Below are 26,079 nucleotides of genomic sequence, written 5' to 3'. Positions count from 1 at the left end.
CTTCCTGGATTATATTATTTCTGACCAACACTGCAGATGGATCTGAAAAAGTCAAGTCCGTCTTAGATTGGCCTCGTCCCCAAAGGCTCAATGCCGTACAGAGGTTTTTGGGCTTCGCAAATTTCTACTGTCAATTTATCCCTAACTTTTCTTTGCTTACTGCTCCCATCTTGGCCCTCACCAAAAAGGGAGCAAATGCCAAGAATTGGACCCCCAAAGCCGAAAACGCATTTACTGAGCTTAAAAGTTACTTCACTTCTGCCTCCATTTTACATCACCCAAATGTCTCATGACCTTTCTCAATTGGAGGTTGATGCCTCGTCCATTGGTGCTGGAGCACTTCTTTTCCAAAGGGGCTCTAAGGCAAAGCTCCCTCCTGTGGTTTCTTCTCCAAACTCTTCTCTGCTGCGGAAAGAAACTATTCCATTGTAGATCAGGAGCTAATTGGCTCTAGAAGAGTGGAGACGTCTGCTGGAGGGCGCGCTGCACACCCAGTTGTCATCTATACTGACCATAAAAACCACCTACCTACTATCAGCACAACGTCTGAATTCACGGCAAGCCAGGTGTTCTCTTCTCCAGATTACATTTTCTACTCCATTTCCGCCCAGCTGACAAAAATGTCAAAGCAGATGCTCTATCCTATTCGTTTGAGACTTCCGGCGTCTAAGAGGATCTTCAGCACTTCATCGACCCCTCATGCATAATATCTGTTGCTTCTCTACAAATCAAAGACGTTCCTCCAGGAAAAATCTATGTCCCTCCAGCAGACCGGAGAAAAATTCTCTCCTGGGTTCACAACTCCAAGTTGGCAGGCAATTCCGGCACTCAGAAAAGACTGGACTTCATTTCTCGCCACTATTGGTGGCCCACATTGCCCAAAGTTGTTGTGGACTATGTCTCCTCATGTACTAACTGTGCCCAAAATAAAGTTTCTCACTCCAGGCCTGCGGTTCTGCTTCAACCTTTGCCTGTCCCAAACAGCCCATCACAACGCATTGCCATTGATTTCATTACAGATCTTCCTCCCTTTGAGGGATTTACCACTATTTCGGTCATTGTAGATGGTTTCTTGAAGATGGCGTATTTCGTTCCTCTGTCTGGCCTTCCCTCAGCTCCTTGTCTGGCAAGTCTATTTGTTCAACATATTTTTAGTTTGCACGGATTGCCTCTCCATATTGTGTCTGATCGGGGCGTGCAATTCAATCCAAGTTCTGGAGAGTCCTGTGTAAGCTTCTGGATGTGAAATTCAACTTTTCATCTCTATACCACCCACAATCCAAAGGCCAGGTTAAGAGAATCAATCAAGTACTTGAAAATGATCTCCGGCGTTTCTTGTCGGCTCAACACAACAACTGGGTACATCTCCTTCCATGGGCCAAATCCTTGTGTAATAATCACACAAGTGAATCTACTGCAGCTTCTCCATTCTTCATCGTTTACAGCCAACATCCACGTGTCCCTCTCCCTACACATGCCACAACTCCAGTTCCTGCAGCGATGTTTCCTATGGGAGATTTCTTCAGATCTGACAGCAAACCAAGTCCGTGATACTGCAGGCAATGGGTCGTATGAAGAGATATGCTGATAAGAAAAGAAGGCCACCTCCTCAGTTCCTTCCAGGATTAATGGTTTTGCTATCTTCAAAGAATATACGCTTGAAAATCCCCTCCTATAAATTTGCTCCAAGGTTCCTCGGTCCCTTTGAGGTCTTGCAACAGATTAATCCTGTGTCATATAAACCTCAAGCGTTACAGCAAGTCTTCTGATTCTTCTACATCTCATAGAAGTTCGGCTGATTTGTTTGAGGTCAAGGAAATTCGGTATCTCAAGAAGGTGGGAAGGAAGACCTTTTATCTTGTGGACTGGAAAGGGTTTGGTCCTGAAGAGAGGTCCTGGGAGCCTGAGGAGAACATCGATGCTCCTGCTCTGATTAAAAATGTCCTGCTACGTTCTGGACCCAAGAAGAGGGAGCTTATAGGGGGAGGTACAGAAGCGCCAGCTTAACTTTGCTCGCCGGCGCCTGCCTCCTGGACCGCGGTTAGCGCTTAGTCAAATGGATAAGGGCAGGCTCTGCCAGTAAAGTTTCTCCAGCCTGTCCCTGCACTTCCAGGACTATAATAGGAAGTCTGACCAGTCTTCCAGTGCCCGAGCAATGTTGTACTTTCAAGTATTTCCTGCAGAGGTCCAGTATCCTGAGTCTAGTATCCAGCGTACCACACCCAGCGTACCATATCCAGCTCAGCCTGCTTCCAGCTACACAGCTCAGCCTGCTTCCAGCTATCTGACACAGCCTGCTTTCAGCTATCTGACACAGCCTGCTTCCAGTAATCCGACACAGCCTGCTTCCAGTAATCCAGCTCAGCCTGCTTCCAGTAATCCAGCTCAGCCTGCTTCCAGCAATCCATCTCAGCCTGCTTCCAGTAATCCAACTCAGCCTGCTTCCAGTAATCCAGCTCAGCCTGCTTCCAGTAATCCAGCACAGCCTACTTCCAGTAATCTAGCACAGCCTGCTTCAAACTTTCCAGCGCAGCCTGCTTCCAGATATCCAGCGTAGCCTGCTTCGAGCTTTCTGACACAGCCTGCTTCCAGCTTTCTGACACAACCTGCTTCAGCTTGCATCCCGTTACTTCCAAGGTACCATCTGTCACTGCCTGTTTATCTTCTGCTTGGCCAGTAGCTACTCCACTGGGACCCCCTCAAGAGGTTTCTTAGGCAACACCCTCAGAGGTGGCCCTATGCCAATCTGGCGGAGTAGCCTAGAGGGTTCACTCAACCCACTGGTTGTGACAGCGCCAAATGGAACAGGGGCCGTTGCGGGACATTGGGAGGGCACAAAAAATTACAAAGCTGGAATCGAGAGAACACCTGGAATAAGGGGTGGTATGTGGTTTTAAAAAAAAACATGACAGGTCCTTTTTAATCTACTACTGTACATGTACTGAGCTTTTTCTGGACTGATAGGTTCTCTTTAGACTACTTGCACACGTTTAGGAATTTGGTAGAGAAAATCTGCATCAAAACCGCAGGTAAAATCTGCACATAATAGTGCGGTTTTTTATGTGTTTTTAGGTGCCGTTTTTTAGATTCTGATGCGGAAATAGGTGCTTTTTTTATGCTGTGTATTTTGGTGCAGATACAATTGGCAAGCGGAAATGCAAGATAAATTGACATTCTGCGGATTTTAAAATACGCACCGCAGGTCAATTTACCTGCAGAAAATCCTGCAACGTGTAAATGAGATTTCTTTAAATCTTATTTACTTTGCTGGTACTGTATTATACCGCTGCGGATTTGCTGCACGAAAATATGCGCAGCAAAACGGCACATAATATGCATCGTGTGCGTTTGGCCTTAAGGTAGTGATAAAGATTGTTCAGTTTTATCTTCATATACTGTATAAATGAAGAGCACATATTGAAATGTTCACACATGATAAAAATAACAAAACAAGAAACCATATTTCACATAACTGTACAAACCCAAATTGATCAAGAGGAAAAGAAGGAAAACCGCACCCTTGAATAACCTGAACCAATATATCTACTGGCAATCCGATAGATCACTGGATCAACAAGCATATCTCTTGAATTCTGAAATGCACCATGCCGTCTCTGCTTTACTTCTAACTGACGTAAACTCCATGTCATGTCCATGTATACATAGTTACATAGTTACATAGTTACATAGTTACATAGTTAGTACGGCTGAAAAAAGACACATGTCCATCAAGTCCAACCAAGGGAAGGGAAAAGGGAAGGAAAAATTTCTACACATAGGAGCTAATATTTTTTTGTTCTAGGAAATTATCTAACCCTTTTTTAAAGCCATCTACTGTCCCTGCTGTGACCAGCTCCTGCGGTAGGCTATTCCATAAATTCACCGTTCTTACTGTAAAGAAGCCTTGTCGCCTCTGCAGCTTGAACCTTTTTTTCTCCAGACGGAGGGAGTGCCCCCTTGTTTTTTGAGGGGGTTTTACAAGGAACAGGATATCACCATATTTTTTGTATGTGCCATTAATATATTTATATAAGTTAATCATGTCCCCCCTAAGTCGTCTTTTTTCAAGGCTAAATAGGTTTAATTCTTTCAATCTTTCCTCATAACTTAAATTCTCCATGCCCCTTATTAGCTTCGTTGCTCTTCTTTGTATTTTTTCCAACTCCAGGGCATCCTTTCTATGAACTGGAGCCCAGAACTGAACTGCATATTCTAGATGGGGCCTCACTAATGCTTTGTAAAGTGGCAATATTACATCTCTGTCCCGCGAGTCCATGCCTCTTTTAATACACGACAATATCTTGCTGGCCTTTGAAGCAGCTGATTGACACTGCATGCTGTTATTGAGTTTATGATTTACAAGAACACCCAGATCCTTCTCAACAAGTGAATCCGCCAGTGTAGCTCCCCCTAGGACATATGATGCATGCAGGTTGTTGGTACCCAGATGCATAACTTTACATTTATCTACATTAAACTTCATTTGCCAAGTGGACGCCCAAACACTTAGTTTGTTTAAATCTGCCTGCAATTCACAAACATCTTCCATAGTCTGAACTATATTACATAGCTTGGTGTCATCTGCAAAAATAGAAATAGTGCTATTAATCCCATCCTCTATATCATTAATAAATAAGTTTTAAATTATGTATAAATGTGTCATTAATCACTGTAATTGGTTTCAATAGAAATATTATTAATGTAAGAATGATTGAATTATGTATTTAATATTGTCTTTCTCATAGGAATTTGTTCTTGAAGTTGTGGAGAATGTTTTGAAATCCGTGTACCCTGACCCATTAGCGATGTCAATTTGCAAACCAGATGCACAGTCCAAAGACATTAATACCAATTACATCAAATCAACAAGTGCAGATCAGCACAAAATAATTAGTATTGAAAATGAAGATAAAGAAAAACTAAATTTGTCCTTGTCTCCGAGTCCTGACAATAATATTAATGATGAGAGAGAGAAACAAGCCGATACAAGAAGTTCTTCATTAGACCAAGGACACCAGAGTGATTATAGTTTCACAGGAAACAAGAAAGATACTGAATTTAGTTCTTATGCTGTCACCCAGACTCAGGAAATATTAAAAAATACAGACTCCAGTAAAGGTCTTCCAATAACTAAAGATGCTTGGAGCAGAGGGAATGCTTTCAAAAACTTCATAGGAGAAAAGATTCTACCAGTTATGGTATTGGGTTCTTCAGCTCTAAGCCATGGTGGTGAGAAATCAAATGAAACTGCTTTAGATAAGAGTTATAATAAAAATGCAGACCAGAAAACAACAAATATAATAACTGAGAGATCTGGATTTGTTACTGCTTATGATCTCATGAACAATCGAGTGATCAAGAAACCTGTGTCTGCAAAAGATCTATTTACTCAGGAACACAGAGCAAAGTGTCTTAATGACAATCCAGAGGTTCCGTTTGATGAAATTCCTTCAGTTATTTTGGAGCTATGGGAAAAAATTAGTGAAGAAGACAAGCTCAGGTAAGCCTTCCCCCTCAACACGACAGCACACATGAAAGATGAGAGGACCGTCCATTAGCAGGATAGGGAACTTGGTAAGATAAAAAATGTCCACACCCTCTACACCTTCTGTACAGGTTTTCTGTCCTCCTTATAGGAGTACTTAGTGAGAGGTGTTTAAAAATTTAAGCCTGGAAAAAGGATGCATTTCAATCCTTCTGAAAAAGATACTACGTTTATGCTGAATATGTTGAAATAGGAGAACAAAGTGTCTGAACCGACACTGCAAACTCTACAAGAACCTCCAGTTGAGTATTCCTAGTGGTGGTGATGGTGGCCTTCTATGGGGTAGGAGAATATTTTTTGCTTTAAAGCACGCTCCAGTCCCCACAAAAAATAAACTAACGATAGTAGAATGATTTTTAACTTACCTAGTTTCCATCCCTTCTTTCTCTGTTACCCCATTCTTGGTCCCCGTTGTCTTTCATCCAAGATGGCCGCAGCTTCTCAGACTTGCATATTTGCAGACTTCACTGCCGTCTGATGGACCGGAGTTAGCACTAGTCCATCAACGCTAGATCATCGATATTGACCGTTCAGAGGGCGGTGAAGTAGGAGTGGGCGTGTCTCAGACTATGCTCCCTATGCTTGTCCTTGGAAAAGGGGCGATTGAACTTGATATTGACTCCTTGACTCGAATTAGGGGTTTGCAGTGAAGCTCCCTCTTCTTATGAGGACGTGGAGCATGTTTTGCCAGAACAGAGGCCCTATCTTTCAGCAGAACCCAGAAGAGCGCTCTGGCTTAAATTCTGCAGGGGGGGATACAGGATCTAAAGAGGGACTGTGTGTCATCCCATGGCATTTCCCAACAAACACAAAGGTGGCAACAACAGAAAGTTTACATTTCGTGAAAAAATGAGGGTGTCACCTTCTAACTTTAGTTCGGGAATAGAAGCAAAAATTCTCACTAATGACGCTAGGCCTGTGTGGAACGCCTAGACCAGATTTATTTTAACAAAGATGCAATCAGACCATCAGAGATTAGTATTTTATGGAACAAGGGTTCCTGTCATTAATTCAGAAGAATGTGTTCGTGCTAGTTTCCTTCACAGAGAAGGGAAAGGGGATCTTTTTCCACCTGTGCCTAGTCAGAAAAACCAACGAGTCCTATCCTACTGACATACCAAAATAATGTTCATGGTAGAAGTCCTGTTAAGCAATTCAATAGTACACCTTCAGTACTGGGCACTAACCTTTGGTATATCAAGCCCTGAGAATATTCACCAAACTGGTGGCATTTGAGTTGTCAGCTTTCATAAAAAAATAAAATATTTGACTGAATCCTTTCCTGGACAGTTTTTTAGCTAGTGTCATCAAATCCTCCTTTCTAGGACTTCTATTGCAAAATGACTTTTCTCCCTCCCAATAAGATTCTATTAATCAGATCAAGGGTTTAGTATCTTTTCACTTCACATATTATGACTTTCACGCAAGCTACGTATGTCCTGGATCCTGGGCTTAATGACATCTTGTATCTTTTCAGTAATGTGGGCTCAGTTAGAACTTCTTCATCCCTAGACTAGTCTAGATACCCTTCCGTGGTGGATCAACCCAGTGAACTTCCAGGACCAGGCTGGGACTAAAAATCAGTCTTGGCCCACAAACCCCACCAGCCAACAAACCATATCGCCCCTTCATATCTGTAATCAAAAGTCAAACCATGCATAATGAAAGAACGCTCAATGAGCCCTTAAGGCCCTTTTACACCGGCCGACACTCGGCCGGCGTAGTGAGCGCTGATCAACTAGACAAAGTTCATCGGCGCTTGTTTGCTCCTGTCACACGGAGCTATGGATGGGGACGTTACTCCGATCGCTCGTTCCCATACATTATTATCATGTCGGCAGCGCATCTCCTTGTTTACAAAGGGAGATGTGCTACTGACAACGATAATCTTTTACATTTTTAAAACAATACTTTTTTTTAAAATAATACGACCAGTAGATGATCGAGTGTTTGCTCGTTTATCTGCTGATCGCTGCCATTTTTACACAGGGCAATTATCGGCATCGCCCAGTGTAAAACCTCCTTTACCCTTACAGGTTTAGGATTGCAATAACAAACAATTAAACACTGATATGTTAACATTTTTTATCACTCATTAATCATTCAGACCCAAGGTCAGACCCCTAAATTAATCAGACCCCCAACCGTAAAAAATGCAGACCCAGAGGAGGATGAAGGATTCAAATAAAGTAGGGGGAAAGGGTGGCAAAATAGCTTGCCCACAAAGCGTGCCGTGGAACTCGCCGCTCCCTTAAATACACTCAACATTGAAATTGCAACACCAAGAAGGGGTAAGGTTATGCAAATCAAGGAAGTAGCTGGTGCCGCGAAGAACTGCACGTGATCAAATTTGAAAGGAACCTAGCTCCAATCTGTGGCATGTGTGAGGGGCAGAAAAGCCAGATCTAAAAAATCAGGTCAAGTGGTGTGGGATGATTGTACGATGCCTTCTATTCGTCGAAGTGCCAGTTATCGCCACTTGTCCCAAACGGACAGGGACAGAATCCTTGAACTGAGAGACCTTGGTTTATCACTCTGGCAGATCACTACACGCCTAGGCCGAGATGTCAGCACTGTTCAACGTTGCGTGTTCTGGAGGTTAGGAGAACAACAACAAATAGGAATGACAGCAAGATGTGCGCAGAGGCTAACCTCTGTATGGACGGATCGTGTGATTGGAAGAATGGCGTGTAGTGATCCATTTTGTGCTTCAAGTGAAATTGGATGTCACATCCCAAGCCTTTTTATCATTTGCATATCAATAACAGGTCTATCGAGCCTGTGATTTCCACAATTCCAAAACTTTTCTGTCTTGGTGTTGTCATTTCTTTGTTGAAGAGTGTATAAAAAATAGCCTATTTTCAACATGAGAAGAAATACAAAAGTGGAACATAGAAACGCCTATCACACAGTCCAGGACAGACATACACTTGATATTTCAGTCAGGGACAAGTGTACGCTACCACTACAGAAGTGCCATATTACCAATAATACTGCCATAAAGTGACCATATACTGGTCAGATACCAGTTCTACATAGGCACTCTGGAGTGTTAACACTCTGCAGTCCGTAGAATAGAACACAGTACTTATTGGATGTAGTCACAGGAAGAATACATAACATTTAAGAAGGATCTGTCATCTCTCTTGAAATGTACTATTTAAGTAAATACTTGTATTACCCATAAAATAAAAATTCTTGAGAACCTTTTCTTTGAACTCTTCGTTTTGCCATTCCTTTGTTACTCCTCCTGGAAATGTATAAATAAATTGACAACCGACTATTACCTTTCTCCTTGTCAAAGGGGTGTGTCCTTACACAGTCTGACACTGTCTAATCCTCGGTGACCACATTAGATTGTGTAGGTACACATCCTATTGAAAAAAGGAATGGCACTCAATTATCAATTGAGCTAGGGCACAGACTTTTTGTAGCACTACTGATTTTAACATATCTTATTTTAAATCTTATTACTTATTTTAAGTTATCAAGCGACAACTACAGTCAAGAACATATATTGCTTTACATTGCTGTAGCTCCATAGTTTAAATCAATTAGTTGCATAAGTTGAGGCTTCATGTAGACCAGGCTGTCATACACTTCCAGGAGGTGTAACAGAGGAAAGTCACAGCACAGAGTTCTAAGTAAAAATGCTCCAGAATTGTTATCTCATGGGGAATGCAAGCATTTACTAAAACAGACATCTTAGGAGAGGCGACAGGTCTTCTTTAAATCCACTAACTCACATATGACGTATTTTCATATTGTAGATGTTCTTTTTCCTTTTCTTCTACATCCAGCGAAGACCACTATAGTGTCCTCTCATGACCACTGCAGAGTTTGCTGCTGAGACATCTTTGGCCCCTCGCTTCTGCAGCCATCCACAGCCTTTACAGCAACACAAATATAACAGACCCCTTAGTTAATTCAAACCCCAAACCATATCCCTTAATATATTCAGATCCCAGTCCGCAAAATAAATTCCAACTCTAGACCCCAATATTAATTTAGACCCCTAAATAAATTCAGACCCCAGACCAGAACCCTTAATTAATTGCAGGCCCCATAATTCATTTTTAGACCGAAGACCAACTTTTAAATATAGACCCCAGACCAGAATCCTCCCATACATATACATCCCAGAGGAGCCCAAAGAAGGTATTATCGGCTGTTATTTATTGAATAAATACAGAAGATAATAGCCGATTAAGAGAACAAAAATTGTTCCAGTTGTCCACTAATTTTTAGTTCTCCTGGGATTGCAAAAAACCTTCAGAAAAGATTGTCAGGATATATTTAGACAATAGAACTACGGCAGAGAACATCAAGAATCAAGCACCAGGTCCTTAGTGCTGATCAACTTGTCCATCCAAAATCTTTAATTGGCAGAAAAATATCTAGCATCACAGAAGGCAGTTCATAGAGAGATCAGGAATATATAGTTAGGCTGGGTTCACTGGACCTCTTTTCAGACGTAATCGAGGCATTTTCTTACGCCTCAAATTATTCCTGAAAAGACGGCTCCAATACGTCGGCAAATGGGTCTTACGATGTCCTGTGCAGACGAGCTGTCATTTTAAGCGTCGCTGTCAAAATACGACGTGTAAAATGATGGCTCGTCAAAAGAAGTGCAGGACACTTCTTGGGACGTTTTTGGAGCCGTTTTCTCATAGACTCTATTGAAAACAGCTCCAAAAACGGCAGAGAAAACGCACCGAAAAACGCCGCGAAAAACGTGAGTTGCTCAGAAAACATCTGAAAATCAGGTGCTGTTTTCCCTTGAAAACAGCTCCGTATTTTCAGACGTATTTTGTTAATCGTGTGAACATACCCTTAGACTATCTGAGTTGGTTTCTTTGGTGAATAACATGCATAGAGCTTTTTGTCTCCTGGGTGAAAAGGAAAGTGCAAACATTCTTCTTTCTAGATCCTATAGCAGTGGTTCCCAAGCGGGGATCCACGGCACCCTGGGGTGCCACGACACTCCGCTCATCTACTCCTAAAAAAAAATGCTTTTGAAAAGGTTATGAAACTGTCCTATAGGGGTAGATTCCTTAGTGAAGTCCTGGTCTCAAGAGAGGGAGTATGTGGTTTCTCCGCTTTTCCTGATTCCGAGCTTGCTCGTGAAAGTAAGGAAGGATCAAGCCTCTGTTATACTCATAGCCGCCTTTGGGCCAAAGAGACCCTATTTGCCTTTCACTCTAGATTTCTTCAAGTAAGTCTTGATAAAAAACTTAAATCAAGTGTTTTGAGGGTCCTCATGTCTACTCTAAGGGTATGTTCACACTCCCTATTTACAGATGTAATTCAGGCATTTTTCGCCTGGAGTTATGGCCAAAAAAACGGCTCCAAGCCGTTGGCAAACATCTGCCCATGGAATTCAATGGGTCTTACGGTGTTCTGTGCAGACGGGCTTTTTTTTTACGCGCTGCTGTCAAAAGACGGCACGTAAAAAGACGGCCACCTCAAAGAAGTGCCTGTCACTTCTTGGGACGTAATTGGAGCCATTTTTCATTGACTCCATTGAAAAACAGCTCCAATTACGTCCGTAATGGACGCCGCGAAAAACGCCTGCACTTGCAAAAACATCTGAAATTCAGACGTATTTTACGTTTGCGTGTGTACATACCCTTAGGCTGGGTTCCCACAGTGCAGATTTGCAGCAGATTCTGCATGCAGTGTTTTTTTTAGCCAAAACCAGGAGTGGCACCTGAACACCAGAAATATATAAAGAAAGGCCTTATAGGTCTGCTGTCCTGGATCCAATTCTGGTTTCGGCTAAAAAAAAAACACATGCATAATCTGCCGCAAATCTACACTATGGTAACGCAATCTAAATCTGCAGGTAAAACCGCTGCAGATAAAAAGCACTATTTGATGCAGATTTTTGTAACCGATTTACCAGCGTTTTTCTTGAGGTTCTACTGCAGGTTTTCTGTTGCAGAAAATCTGCAGCGTATCCTGTGTGTGGTAACATACCCTAAGCGATATTTTAAGTTAAACGAAGAGAACACTCTTTGCGTTAAGGGGTATATATCAGCCGCAATGAACTTGCAACACTCTAAGGGCTTATTTAGACGAATGTGTAATACGTCCGTGCAACGCGCATGATTTTCACGCGCCTCGCATGGACCTATGTTAGTCTATGGGGCCGTGCAGACTGTCTGTGAGTTTCATGCAGCGTGTGTCCGCTGCGTAAAATTCACGACATGTCCTATATTTGTGCGTTGTTCGCGCATCATGCACCCATTGAAGTCAATGGGTGCGTGAGAATCACACGCACCACACGGAAGCACTTCCGTGTAACGCGCGTGATTCGCGCAACAGCAGTTAAACGTATGAATGAAACCAGAAAAGCACCACGTTCTTTTCTGTTTCCAAACATACAGCGAAAATCACGCAGCCACGCATCATACGTGGCTGACACACGGAGCTGTTAAGTACCTTTTGCGCTCGCAAAACGCCACATTTTTTGCGCGCGCAAAACGCACACGCTCGTGTAAATCCGGCCTAATAGGTTTACCATACCTGCTTGTGATCTTAATGTAGTCCTGACAGACTTAACTAATCTTCCCTTTCCTTTGAACCCCCGTTTTCTGTATCTATAAAAATGCTCATGCAATCACCACAAAAATCATGTGTCTGCATTAATTATCTGATAATAATTTAATAATGTAAATTTTTACATGTAGATATGAAGAAAAAGCATCTAAGGACTTGCAGAGGTACAAGTTGCAAACTGCAAAAGCCACAGGGGACACAATACTGAAGGCAAAAGATACAGGGAAAAAACTGAAAAGCCCTGCTCAGAAAATTAAACTGAAAACGCCGATGTCCAATCAGCAAATTTTGGATAAATTGTTTCATTCTCAAGTTGAGAACAAAACTGGGGTGCCCTCCATCAAATCTGTGAAAATTGATTTTAGCCTGGGCAATCTAAAGCAACAACTTTACAAGCTTAGAAGAAAAGAAATGCTCGACTTTGGAGAAATGACCTTGATGAGTAAACTGAATCTACCTGGTGCTTGGATTGTAGCATCAAAAAATGGTATAGCTTTATTGAACCCCTATCGAGTGGAAGAAGCTTTATTGTACAAACGCCTTGTGGAAAACCATAAAGTTCCAGTGGAAAAATTGGACTTGCCAATTATATTAAATGATAGGTAAAATTTGAAACTTCCAAACGTTATATAAAAAAGGGCCTCTAGTGTACATTCAAAATGTAAATAGTTCCATATATTAATTCTATGTCAAGCTACTATGGCTTTACTTACAGGCCTGAAGGCTGAAGGCTGAAGCCTTAGGCTGCACTACTGCCAAGATGAGTTTTCTCATCGGAGACATGCCCTTTCATATGGAAGCAGGCTTTAGCTCCCGGCATCTCCAGTATACAGCTCGTTTTGCAGGGGAAGCGAAGGTTAGCCAGGTATTTCCCTTGCAGCTACTGATTCATGGGAAATGTGTTATTACATGGCAACCATTCTTGCAACCATTCTTACATCGTGGCTCTCCATTCTGACTTATAGATGTAGTTCCCGAGCTGGGGACCCTGCTCTATCACGCCCATATACCCTAACAGGGCATATGGACAGGAGTTGTCTTCAAGATGGTTAAAGGGTAGTGTAATGAGCAGCTTCTAGTACAAGCACAATAATAAAAATTAAAGATGCCTGCCAGAAGGGTAATTCATATCTTCATGAATGTTGTGTCTGTGTCATTTTGAAATAATTTTAATATTGATGATGCGCCGACACGGCCCCACGTGACTGAGGGCTTGCTTCCTGTGCTGTTCGTGTCAGCGTGTTATCAATTGCATGAACGCAAGGGGCTGTCACATTGCCTATTGCTGGAGTCCCCGAGCAGAACATCAGCTAGCGCTTTGCCCGGGACTCCAGCACTGCTCCCGACATTTGGTCAGTGACTTCAGAGGTTTCCTATCGCTGGAGTTCCCGAGCAGAGCATCAGCTGATGCTCTGCCCGGGGACTCCAGCACTGCTGCCAACGTCACTGTCCATATATGATGCTTTGCCCGGGGACTCCAGCGCTGCTGCCAATGTCACTGTCACTCTCCATATATGGAGAGTGACGTCGACAGCAGTACTGGAGTCCCCGAGCAGAGCATCGCCTGATGCTCTGGGCGGGAACTCCAGCGATAGGAAACCTCTGAAGTCACTGACCAAATGTCGGGAGCAGTGCTGGAGTCCCAAGCAAAGCGCTAGCTAATGCTCTGCTCAGGGACTCCAGTACTGCTGCCGACATTACTGTCCATATATGGACAGTGATGTTGGCAGCAGTGATGGAGTCCCCGGGCAGAGCATCAGCTGATGCTCTACTCGGGAACTCCAGCGATAGGAATTCCCTGAAGTCACTGACCAAATGTCGGGAGCAGTGCTGGAGTCCCGGGCAAAGTGCTAGCTGATGCTCTGCTTGGGGACTCCAGCAATAGGCAATGTGACAGCCCCTTGCGGTCATGCGATTGATCACATGCCGAAACTAACCGCATAGGAAGCAAGCCCTCAGTCACGCGGGGCCTTGTCGGCACGTCATCATTGTTAGAAAAGCTCCAGGACTTCCGGGAACAAATCACCGGGTTCGAAATGCACGATTTAGTAACGAATTTTAAATTAAAGTACATTAGTAAGTGACTTCTTTTTACATAAAAATATTAATGCAATGTACTTTTTGGTCCCTGCAAAATCCCTTTAAGTCCTGCCTCTGGCAGGGTTTAATAAGAGCACACAGATAGCAGACCTGGGGGCCTTCATTAGGCCCCGAGACTGCCATGACAGAAATCAGCACCCCGCGATCAAAAGGCTGTCAGAGGGGGTCGTCGCCTCTTTCTAACCGCTTATATGCCACTGTCGCTATTGACCGCATTGTATTGTATAAAAATGTTTTTCAATCGTAAACAATAAGATAAAGCCCAAAGCTATTGCTTACAGGAAAAAAAAAGAAAGGAATGCCTGATGTTGCCACACTTTGCCATACATCGAACCCACAGAAAACAATATCATACTTCATGATGATATTAAAAGATGTTGTGCAATTCAGGCCGAATCCCAGGATCATACAAAGATTAGTAATGAAATGTATTTACAAAGTTAGGTAAGGCTGTGTTCACATCAGCGTTACTTTCCGCTATGGGGTTCCGACGGAACCCCTCAACGGAAGGGCAACGCTGATGTGAACAGGCCCTTACTTATGAATATGCTATTTATATATAAATTGTTGTCCAAAGGATATCATATGATTTTTACTTAATATACCAGTAGAGAAATATATAAAAACCTAAAAAAAAATATTGTTTACATTTACAGGCCAAAAGCCTAATGGAGCTTTACTTAGAGATTTTGATGACGGGTCCCCTTCTGATTTTTATCAGGTGCAGTGTTTACATGGAAACCCTATGTGGATTAAAATCACTATCTATATCAATTTCATCTTAACAGGCATGTATAGTGTGAGATTTGTTCCAACGCAGCAAGTAGCTGACAAAAATCAGAAATCAAACTTTCTTAGTTAGTAGTGCGGTCTTGGGCATAGAAGTAAGAAATTAAAAATATTTTAATGTACAAAAATGCAGGGCTAGGACAAGGTATTTTGGTGCCCTAGGCAGATTAGGCGAATTGCCACCCCCCCCAGACACATACACAGTCACACACACCATGTGCCCCCTAAGTCCAAGCGTGTTTTACACTGTTCCCCCGTGTCACACACACACTGCCTCATAAATATAGTGACACGCTAGACCCAATGAAAAGCACATGGGAAACACACAGTGCCTGCTAAAAATGTAATCACAAGCTGTGCTCCACATAAATAAAGTTTCACATGCACACGCTGTGCCCCCTGTAGAAAGTGCCACAGTCTGTACCACACAGTGCCCCCTGTAGAAAGTGACACACAATGCACCCTGTGTATAATGGCAAACACACACGCTGTGGATAGTGCCACACACATACACTGTGCCCCCTGTGGGTAGTGCCACACACAAACTGCCCCCTGTGGATAGTGCTGCGCACAAACACTGCCCCCTGTGGGTAGTGCCACACACACTATGCCGTCTAAGGATAGTGCCACCGACACACAGTTTCCCCTGCGGATAGTGCCACACAGACACACATACACTGTGTCCCCTGTGGATAGTGCCACACACACAGTGCCCATGTGGATAGAGCCACACACACTAACACACACACACACACACACACACACACACACACACAGTGCTCTCTATAGATAGTGTAACACAAAGTCCCCCCTGTAGATAGTGGCACAAAGGTGCCCCCTGTAGAGAGTGACTCCAGACCCCTGCAATCAGACCTTAGACCAGACAAAAAAATAATAATTATTCAGCTCCGAGTGCTATTTCGGTTCTTTGGGCGCCGCCACCATTCTAGGTCCTGATGGCTTTAGGACGTTGTGTGCGCCAGAGCAGAAGAGGACCAAGGAGTGATGAGTTAACCCCCAACAACGCTCACTATTGCCTCGGCCTCCTGTACCAATGATCGCCTCCAGCACTGATGGAAGTGTTTATTGGAAATATACACCCCTTCTCAGTGTGATATGGTGGAGTTTACCTTCCCCCTACCCCTCGTCCCGACCCTGCAATAATTTGTCTTTTGTATATTTTGTTATGGTAGATTTCCTTTTAAAGGATTTTTCAGGAGCATGTTTTTTTGTTTTTGCAAAAATAAAAAAAGAAGTAACTAAATGTATATCCACGTCACAATTCGTTCCTCATCTGCAGTGGTCCAAATGCTGAGCGTGATGTAAACACTGGCCGGGCCATGGAGTCTTGTCTCTGTGACATTATTGCTATATGGTCACATGACATACTGTGCCTGCATTGTCAATTAGTGCATTGTTTTCTACAAAAAGTCGGAAAACACTTTTAATTGTCTCTTTTTACTTAGCTTTGATGTATCTGTTTGGGTCTTTACTTTTAGATCGACTGGTGGACCAGAGTATTTCACAACTCTATTAAATATGCAAAAGGATAGTCCAAGACCAAATGGACATATTTACTTCTCAGACATAAGACTCACTTATAATGGATTTCAGATAAAAATGATACCAGGTATTTGTATCTTCTTTCTATCTCTTTTTTAATAAATACCTACAAAGTGAGGTCAAAAAACACACAAATATTATGAAAATGTATAGAAAACATAAGAATCACTTTTATTGAGAAACGTATACATAAAGTTAAAAATGGGTCCCACAATGCACAAAAGATGGTGTCAGGAGTATGATATATGTAAGGAGTGTATATATATCAATATATGGGAGTTGGAGCGAAAAGATGCAAAGTATGAATATCCACAAATAGGAATTTAATGGTATTGATTGCGTCAAAACGATGGAAACCTTAATGGTGACAAACGGAAACCATTTGCATCGGATCCGTCACCATTGAAATCAATGGTGATGCAAACTGAAACCTATGGTTTCCGTTTGTTTCAGTTTGGATTTATTTCATGGGTTCCCATGACGGAAAGCTCAGACGGAACCCATGAACAGAGTCCCGACACAGATGTGAACAAAGCCTAACTACAGTGTTCTTTCAAGATATTATTGCCTTTGTTTAAATATTTTCAATTAGCTATGACTTTTCCTAGCTATTAGGCCTCATTTACACGAGCGTGTGCGTCTTGCGCGCGTAAAAAACGCAGCGTTTTGTGTGCGCAAAAGGCACTTGACAGTTCCGTGTGTCATTCGTGTATGATGCGCGGCTGCGTGATTTTCGCGCAGCCGCCATCATAGAGATGAGGCTAGCCGACGTCAGTCACTGTCCATGGTGCTGAGAGAGTTAACTGATCAGCAGTAACTCTTTCAGCACCCTCGACAGTGCATTCCGATCACCATATCGAGTAACCTGTTTAAAAAAAAAAGAGGTTCGTACTTACCGAGAACTTCCCGGCCGTTGCCTTGGTGACGCGTCCTTGGTGACGCGTCCTTGGTGACGCGCCTCTCTTGACATCTGGCCCCACCTCCCTGGATAACGCGGCAGTCCATGTGACCGCTGCAGCCTGTGCTTGGCTTGTGATTGCCTGCAGCTGTCACTTGGACTGAATTGTCATCCCGGGAGGTCAGACTGGAGGAAGAAGCCGGGAGTTATCGGTAAGTCAGAATTTTTTTTTTACACGTTCACGTATATTGGAATCGGAAGTCACTGTCCAGGGTGCTGAACCAGTTTAACTCTTTCAGCACCCTGCACAGTGACTGTCTCCTGCCGGGTTCGGTCAAAACGAGTTCGGCCGAACCCGGTAAAGTTCGGTTCGCTCATGTCTAAGACACTCCGTTCGGATGTTTGTAAACAGAAAAGCACGTGGTGCTTTTCTGTTTACATTCAGTTTGACAGCTCTTGCGCGAATCACGCAGTTCGCACGGAAGTGCTTCCGTGCGACCTTCGTGGTTTTCACGCACCCATTGACTTCAATGGGTGCGTGATGCGCGAAAAACGCAGATTTTTAGAACATGTCGTGAGTTTTTTTCAGCGCACTCACGCTGAGCAAAACTCACGGACTGTCTGCATGCCCCCATAGACTTGTATAGGTCCGTGCGACCCGCGTGAAAAGCACGCGAGTCTCACGGACGTATATCACGTTCGTGTAAATGAGGCATTAAAGCTTATAACTATATTCAACTCGCAATGCCACAGGAAGTGCTGAACAACAGCGCATGCAATTTGGCTGGAACATTCATCCAATCAGTGCGCGCATTTAGCTAGGTCGAAGCCTGTGAACCACCACAGCTGAAGTGGTACCTCTCTGTAGTAGAGTTCTACATGTATTGTACTTCTATGCCCCTGTACCAGGATGAGCTGCTCCTCTTAAAACGGATGAGGGTGGCTCTATTTTAATTTTACATTGGTACTGCAGCTCACCGCCATTACCAAGTGAATGGGATTGATGTCTAATACCAATCCTAAGGATACTCTTAAATTCAAGTTAATGGTACAGAGCTGCAATACCATACAGAGCCCATGGACAAGAGTGGTGTTCTTTCTGGAAAAAAGCAGACTTTTTATCTAATCCTAGACCAGCCCTTTGATTGGTTTTCCCAAGTCCTTTTTGTTTTTGCGATGTCTACTTGGCTTCATATGGAAGAGGCTCATGAAATAAAAATAAAGTTACGGTTGCTGTTCACGATTGGTAATTAATTCATGTGTTTTTTAGGCTCATTAAAATTTGTAGACCATGTTGAGATTGAAGGTATAACCAGAAGCTTACCATTTTATGGAATATCTGATCTAAAGGAAGTTTTAAGCTCTGTGATGAATGGAAATACACGCATATGTGAGTGTAGGCCACTGAAAGTTCTGAATTATTTAGAGGTGAGTACATTTACAAAGTAATGTTCGGGGAGCTTTATTATTACTGGCACACATGCAGATCTGGTGTCGTTTTCTGACACTTCTTTTGTAATAAAAGTGTTGTAAATCTTAAAAAAATGAGTCGCACTTGGTGTCTCTAAACACTGCCCACTTTTCCCAACACAATTGTTTATATAAGAAAAAGTTGGGGAGGGGCCAAATAAATTTTGTTGTTTTACAACTCTAAAAATCTAGCATTATTTCATGATTACCATATGTGTTTTTCTGATCCATTATTCCCCCCTCGCAGAACCGGTGTCAGCCTCTGGCAAGGTTAGGGTATGTGCACAAGATATCGACAATTACGGCTAAAATTACGGAGCGGTTTTCAGGAGAAAACAGCTCCTGCATTTCAGACGTAATTGCTCGTACTCGCGTTTTGCGAGGCGTCAATTACGGGCGTAATTTGGAGCTGTTCTTCATTGGATTCAATGAAAAACGGCTCAAATTACGTCCCAAGAAGTGTCCTGCACTTCTTTGCCGAGGCTGTAATCTTACGCGCCGTCTTTTGACAGCGACGCGTAAAATTAAAGGTCGTCGGCACAGTACATCGGCAAACCCATTGAAAGTAATGTGCAGATGTTTGCCGACGTATTGGAGCTGTCTTTTCAGGCGTAATTCGAGGCGTAAAATACCTTGTTTACGCCTGAAAATAGGTCGTGTGAACCCAGCCTTAGAGAGATCTCGGTCTCCACTGAAGGAGGGAGGGCACACTTAAGTCCTGTGTAGTTTCTCCTACAAAAAAAGAAAGTACAAGGCTTTCCCAGCACTTTCTCTGATACTGCAGGAGGGGCCCTCAGCAAGTCTTTTGTTTCCTGTAATTGCTGGGTCTCAAACTCAGGATCTTCTGTAGGGGAAGAAGATCCACTAGCAGTAAGCCACAAGCTATACTGCCTCCAATGTGAATATCCTCTTTACCCTCATATTATTTTTCATCACAGCCATAATGTAGTGATATACAGTGATATACTGGGAAATTAAAGGTAGAAGTAAAATATTAAAAGAATGGAATTCTGCAGTAAAGTTTTCTGGGAAAAAAATAATGAACACATTTTTTTTTAACCCCTTAGTGATCAGCCTAATCTAGGCCCTAATGACCAAGCTATTTTTTACGTTTTTACGTCGTCTCATTCAAAGAGCACTAAATTTTTTATTTTTCCATCGACACAGCTGTATAAGGACTTGTTTATTGTGGGACAAGTTGTATTTTTTTAACAGCATCATTTTGAGGTACATAGAATTTATTGGTTAACTTTTTTGGGGGGCAATAGAAAAAAACCCAGCAAATTTGCCACACTTTTTTGTGTCCTAAATTTACGCTGTTTACTGTGTGGTGTGGTATCAATAAAACAATAACTTTATTCAGCGGGTTGATACGATTGCAACGATACCAAATTTATATAGATTTTGTATGTTTTACACTTTTTTTTCCAAATTATTTGTTTTTGTGTCTCCATATTTCAAGAGCCATAACTTTTTTATTTTTCCGCTGATACAGTTGTATGAGGGCTTTTTTTTTTGCAGGACGACTTGTAGTTTTTATTTGGTACCATTTTGGAGTAGATGCGACTTTTTGATCACTTTTTATCACATTTTTTTTAAGGCAGGGTTCACAGAAAACAGCAATTTTTGCATTGTATTTTATTTTTTACGGCGTTCGCTGTGCAGGTTAAATAGTGTAATAACTTTATTGTTGGGTCATTACGGATGCAGCGATACTAAATATGCGTAACTTTTTTACTTTTTTCTTTTAAAAATACAGCATTTTGTAAGGGAAAAATGTGTGTTTCTCATTATTTTTTCACTTTTTTTATTAACTTTATTTAACTTTTTTTTACTTTTTTACTAGTCTCACTAGGGGACTTCACTATGCGATCCTCCGACCGCATTTATAATACACTGCAATACTTTTGTATTGCAGTGTATTAGTGCCTGTCCGTGTGGCATGGCCTAGCAGGCATAACTAGTGGCAGACCTGGGGGCCTTTAATAGGCCCCCCTGCTGCCATAGAAACCACCGACATCTTGCAATCTTATTGCAGGATGCCGGTGGGGTGAGAGAGGAAGCTACCTCCATCTCTCCAAAACCACTCAGATACGGGTCTCGCTATTGAGCGCCGCATCTAAGGGGTTAAATTGGCGAGATCGAGACTGATATCAATCTCGCCCGTTCGAGCAGGGCTGCTCCCAGCCCTCAGCTATTTATTCCGATGCAGCGCAGTGAAAAGGCAATTGCATCAGAATAAAGCCCATTAGTGGCCGCCATGAAAAAGCGTATTGGCGGTCACTAACGGGTTAATACAGGTTAGTAAATAAACATAACAAAATAGTAAATAACAGACATATTTGGTTTTCCCGTAACAACCTGTAAAATACATATCACATTATTTGTAATAAACGGTAAATTGCGAATAAAAAGTAAAAATAATGGAATTGCTTTTATTTTTAGCATTTCCCCATAATAAAAGTTAATATAAATGAAATGCTTACTAATGTGTATCGCCAAATGTTGCCTTTAAAAAACTACCACTCGTCTCACATAAAACAACTATGTTGCTTCAACGCAAGAACAAAACAAAACTTATGGCTAATGAAATGTGGAAAGGCAAAAATAAAAAAATATAGATTTTTGCAATCTGAATAAATACAGGACAGAAGAAGGCTTAGGAAATCTGCCCCATGCTGCGCTCAATTGCATGCTGTGCTATACGGTCCGGAGTCTCATACAAACATTGATTATTTGAATTACTTATTATTAATTGCATTACTGATATATATATATATATATATATATATATATATATATATATATATATATATATATATATACAATACTGATCATGTAAAGTTCTAATTGCATGAGCCCTTCTGCCACAACAAGTCGGTGGTTCCCTTACCTCTTTCGGGCCTAAAAATGTACTTGAAGGCTACGTACACCTTTGAAGTAGTTTTTTTGTTTTTTAAATAAAATTGTCCAGCAGTGTTATTTGTGCAACATCCTAAATATATTTTATTAAAAATGATTTTGATCTTTTTGAGATACAGCTGCTTTGTATTCTGTATACAGAGCAGTTGTATAGTTCGCCAAGACCTGAAAACAGTCAGGTCCGCGGGACTGACTTGTTCAGTGAAAGCGGGAGACACGCAGGATCGAGCTGTTACCTATCAAATCTAAGTTCATAAGTCCTGCGAACCAGGTCTTAGCGAACTATACGACTGTATACAGAACACAAAGCAGCTGTATCTCAAAAAGTTTGAAATCAGCGTTTGGTTACCGTTCAACCTATCCGCCGGAGGAACCAATGAACGGAAAGCCAAAAGGAAACTATAGCTTCCGTTTGCATTACCATTGATTTCAATGGAAATGCTTCCGTTGCAGTTTTGTTTCTGTTTTTTTTCACGGAAACTATATCATATTCGACTACGTTATTGTTTCCGTGAAAAAAATGTGAACTTTACAGAACGGAAACAAACAGAAACCAACTGCAATGGAAGCATTACCCTAGAAATCAATGGTAATGCAAACTGAAGCTATAGTTTCAGTTCATCTTGCCGTTCATCGATTGCTCCAACTGAAATGTTGAACAGAAATCAAACGCTGATGTGAACAGGTCCTTAAAATAATTTTTAATAAAAAGTATTTAGAAAGTTGCACCAATAACACTGATGCAATTTTATAAAAAAAATGTTTTATCTATATTTCAAAGGTGTACATAGCCTTTAATAAAAGTAGGAACCGGCTTTATTCAATCTTTGCTATTAAAAAAACAGCCTTTGACAGGTGGGAGGAGCAAACAACCAATATTAAAGCAGTTAACACCCGCAGCAGTTCAGTTCATAATACTGAATTTTTTTGTTTGTTTGATTTGGCATTTCACTTCCAACAAATTTGCTCCTGTACATTAATTTCACTTCAAACAGTTAAGAACTTTTCAAGAAAGATATTTAAAGAGGCTCTGTCACCACATTATAAGTGCCCTATCTCCTACATAAGGATATGGGCGCTATAATGTAGGTGACAGCAGTGCTTTTTATTTAGAAAAACTATCTATTTTCACCACGTTATGAGCGATTTTAGCTTTATGCTAATTACTTTCTTAATGTCCAACTGGGCGTGTTTTTACTTTGGTCAGCGTCATACACTTCTCTGTACAACGCCCACTTAGTCTAATCCAGGGGTCTCAAGCATGCGGGCCGCATGCGGCCCCTGGGGCTGTCATCTGCGGCCCGCGGGACACAGAGCCGCTAGTATCGGCTCTGCTCCGAGACTCTGGAATTCCCTGACATCGCTGTCCACATATGAACAGCGATGTCTGGGGCGTCCCCAGAGCCGGAGTCCCGTGCAGAGCGCTAGTACAGGCTTTGCTCCGGGACTCTGTGGAATTCCCTGACATAGCTGTCAACATATGGACAGTGTGTCAGGGTCTTCCCCAGAGCCAAGTCCCGTGCAGAGCGCTAGTATCCGCTCTGCTCCGGGACGCTGTGGAATTCCCTGACATCGCTGCCCATATATGGACAGTGTGTCAGGGTCTTCCCCAGAGCGGAGTCCCGAGCAGAGCGCTAGTACAGGCTCTGCTCCGGGACTCTGTGGAATTCCCTGACATCGCTGTCCATATATGGACAGTGTGTCAGGGTCTTCCCCAGAGCGGAGTCCCGTGCAGAGCGCTAGTATGGGCTCTGCTTGGGAACTCTGTGGAATTCCCTGACATCGCTGTCCATATATGGACAGTGTGTCAGGGTCTTCCCCAGAGCGGAGTCCCGAGCAGAGCGCTAGTACAGGCTCTGCTCCGGGACTCTGTGGAATTCCCTGACATCGCTGTCCATATATGGACAGTGTGTCAGGGTCTTCCCCAGAGCAGAGTCCCGGGCAGAGCGCTAGTATAGGCTCTGCTCCGGGACTCTGTGGAATTCCCTGACATCACTGTCCATACATCGACAATGATGTCAGGGGCTTCCCCAGAGCAGGAGTGATGTCAGGAGCACAGCTGGAGTCCCAGGAAGAGCCTACTAGCGCTCTAACCGGGACTCCAGCTCTGGGGTTGCCCCTGACATCTCTGTCCATATATGGACAGTGATGTCAGGAGCAGAGCTGGAATCACAGGCAGAGTGCTAGAAGCGGCTCTGCTCCGGGACTCCAGCTCTGGGCAAGCCCCTGACATCACTGTGGCAGCATCTGCGGAGGGCACTGTGGCAGCATCTGCGGAGGGCACTGTGGCAGCATCTGCAGAGGGCACTGTGGCAGCATCTACGGAGGGCACTGTGGCAGCATCTGCGGAGGGCACTGTGGCAGCATCTGCGGAGGGCACTGTGGCAGCATCTGCGGAGGGCACTGTGGCAGCATCTACGGAGGGCACTGTGGCAGCATCTACAGAGGGCACTGTGGCAGCATCTACAGAGGGCACTGTGGCAGCATCTACAGAGGGCACTGTGGCAGTATGTGCAGAGGACACTGTTGCAATATCTAGGGGTGTGTTGCATTATCTACAGAGGGCACTGTGGCATTATCTACAGAGGGCACTGTGGCATTATCTAGGGGCGTGTTGCATTATCTACAGAGGACTCTGTGGCAGCATCTACAGAGGGCACTCCGGCAGCATCCACAGAGGGCACGGCGGCAGCATCCACAGAGGGCACGGCAGCAGCATCCACAGAGGGCACGGCGGCAGCATCCACAGAGGGCACGGCGGCAGCATCCACAGAGGGCACAGCGGCAGCATCCACAGAGGGCACAGCGGCAGCATCCACAGAGGGCACATTGGCAGCATCCACAGAGGGCACTGCGGCAGCATCTACAGAGGGCACTGCGGCACTAAAAAGGGGCTGACCAATCTTGACATGTGTGTCTGCCAAATGCTGCCAACTGAGCCACCGGACTGCATTTAGCGACACTTAAACTGGAAAACTGGATTGTTGAAATAAGCACTTGGAGAAATATCTCAAATTTTAAACCTAGCGGTATTATTATAGTAATGTAGTATTAATTTTATAGTAATGTAGTATTATTATTATAGTAATATAGTGTTATAGTAGTTCAAATAAGTAATTTATTAACTAATTTTGTATTGTATCAAATTTGAAAGTAATGCGGCCCGTCAACTTCCCATTTTTTCTATATGCGGCCCACTCACCCTGCCGAGTTTCAGACCCCTGGTCTAATCAGTGACCATTCAGCGTCATATTTATTCCTATCCATTCACTCAGCGCATAGGGATCCTGCTAGATCACTATGTGCTGTCTTATACTGACACATTAATGTTACTGAAGTGTTTAGACAGTGAATAGACATTCCTTCCAGCCAGGACCGGATGTCTATTCACAATTCCAACACTTCGGTAATGTTTCTGTGGTACTTACAGCAGAGCAAGCGTAATCTCGCTGTAACCTGTCATTTACAGCGTGATCTCGCGAGATTACGCTTGCTCTGCTGTAAGTACTACAGAAACGTTAGCGAAGTGTCGGGATTGTGAATAGACATCCCGTCCTGGCTGGAAGGAATGTCTATTCACTGTCTAAACACTTCAGTAACGTTAATGTGTCAGTATAAGACAGCACATAGTGAATAACGCAGTGTCACTATGCGCAGTAAATGAATGGAGAGAGGTATGACGTTGATTGGTCAGCGTCATACACTCCTCTGTACAACGCCCACTTGGTCTAAAGTAAAAACACGCCCAGTTAGGCAAAAAGAAAGTAATTCGCATAAAGCTAAAATCGCTCCTAACGTGGTGAAAATAGATAGTTTGTCTAAATAAAAAGCACTGCTGTCACCTACATTATACTGCCGATCACATTATGTAGGAGATAGGATACTTATAATGTGGTTACAGAGCCTCTTTAACACCTGTCTATTCACTGTCAGGACCTTTCAGTAACGTTAATATGTGAGTAAGTGACTGCACATAGTGATCTAGTAAGATCACTCTATGTGCAGAGTACATTAATGAAGAGAAGTGTATGATGCTGATTGGTCAGCGTCATACACTTCTCTCCACAACGCCCACTTGGTCAAAAAGTAAAAACACGCCCAGTTGTCCATTAACAGTCATTAGCATAAAGCTAAAATAGGTCATAACTCAAATAAAAGCACTGCTGTAATCTACATTACAGCGCCGATCACATTATGTACAAGATAGGGCATTTATAATGTGGTGACAGAG

At 42.9% G+C, this 26,079-nt stretch overlaps 1 protein-coding gene across 1 annotated transcript in view; it reads left to right on the top strand.

The window, feature by feature from the left end:
• Positions 1-26,079, top strand: part of PMS1 (PMS1 homolog 1, mismatch repair system component) — a 235,704-nt gene that overhangs the window by 188,830 nt on the left and 20,795 nt on the right. Inside the window, exons 9-12 of the mRNA XM_075829924.1 lie at positions 4,746-5,500; positions 12,238-12,708; positions 16,495-16,625; positions 18,727-18,884. Of these exons, the coding sequence (XP_075686039.1) occupies positions 4,746-5,500; positions 12,238-12,708; positions 16,495-16,625; positions 18,727-18,884 (1,515 nt within the window). The remainder of the gene's footprint in view (positions 1-4,745; positions 5,501-12,237; positions 12,709-16,494; positions 16,626-18,726; positions 18,885-26,079) is intronic.

This window comes from Rhinoderma darwinii, chromosome 6, assembly GCF_050947455.1.
Source record: "Rhinoderma darwinii isolate aRhiDar2 chromosome 6, aRhiDar2.hap1, whole genome shotgun sequence".
Lineage (NCBI taxonomy): Eukaryota > Metazoa > Chordata > Amphibia > Anura > Rhinodermatidae > Rhinoderma > Rhinoderma darwinii.
The sequence above is the reverse complement of the archived record's forward strand: the minus strand, read 5'-3'. Positions and strand labels throughout refer to the sequence as shown.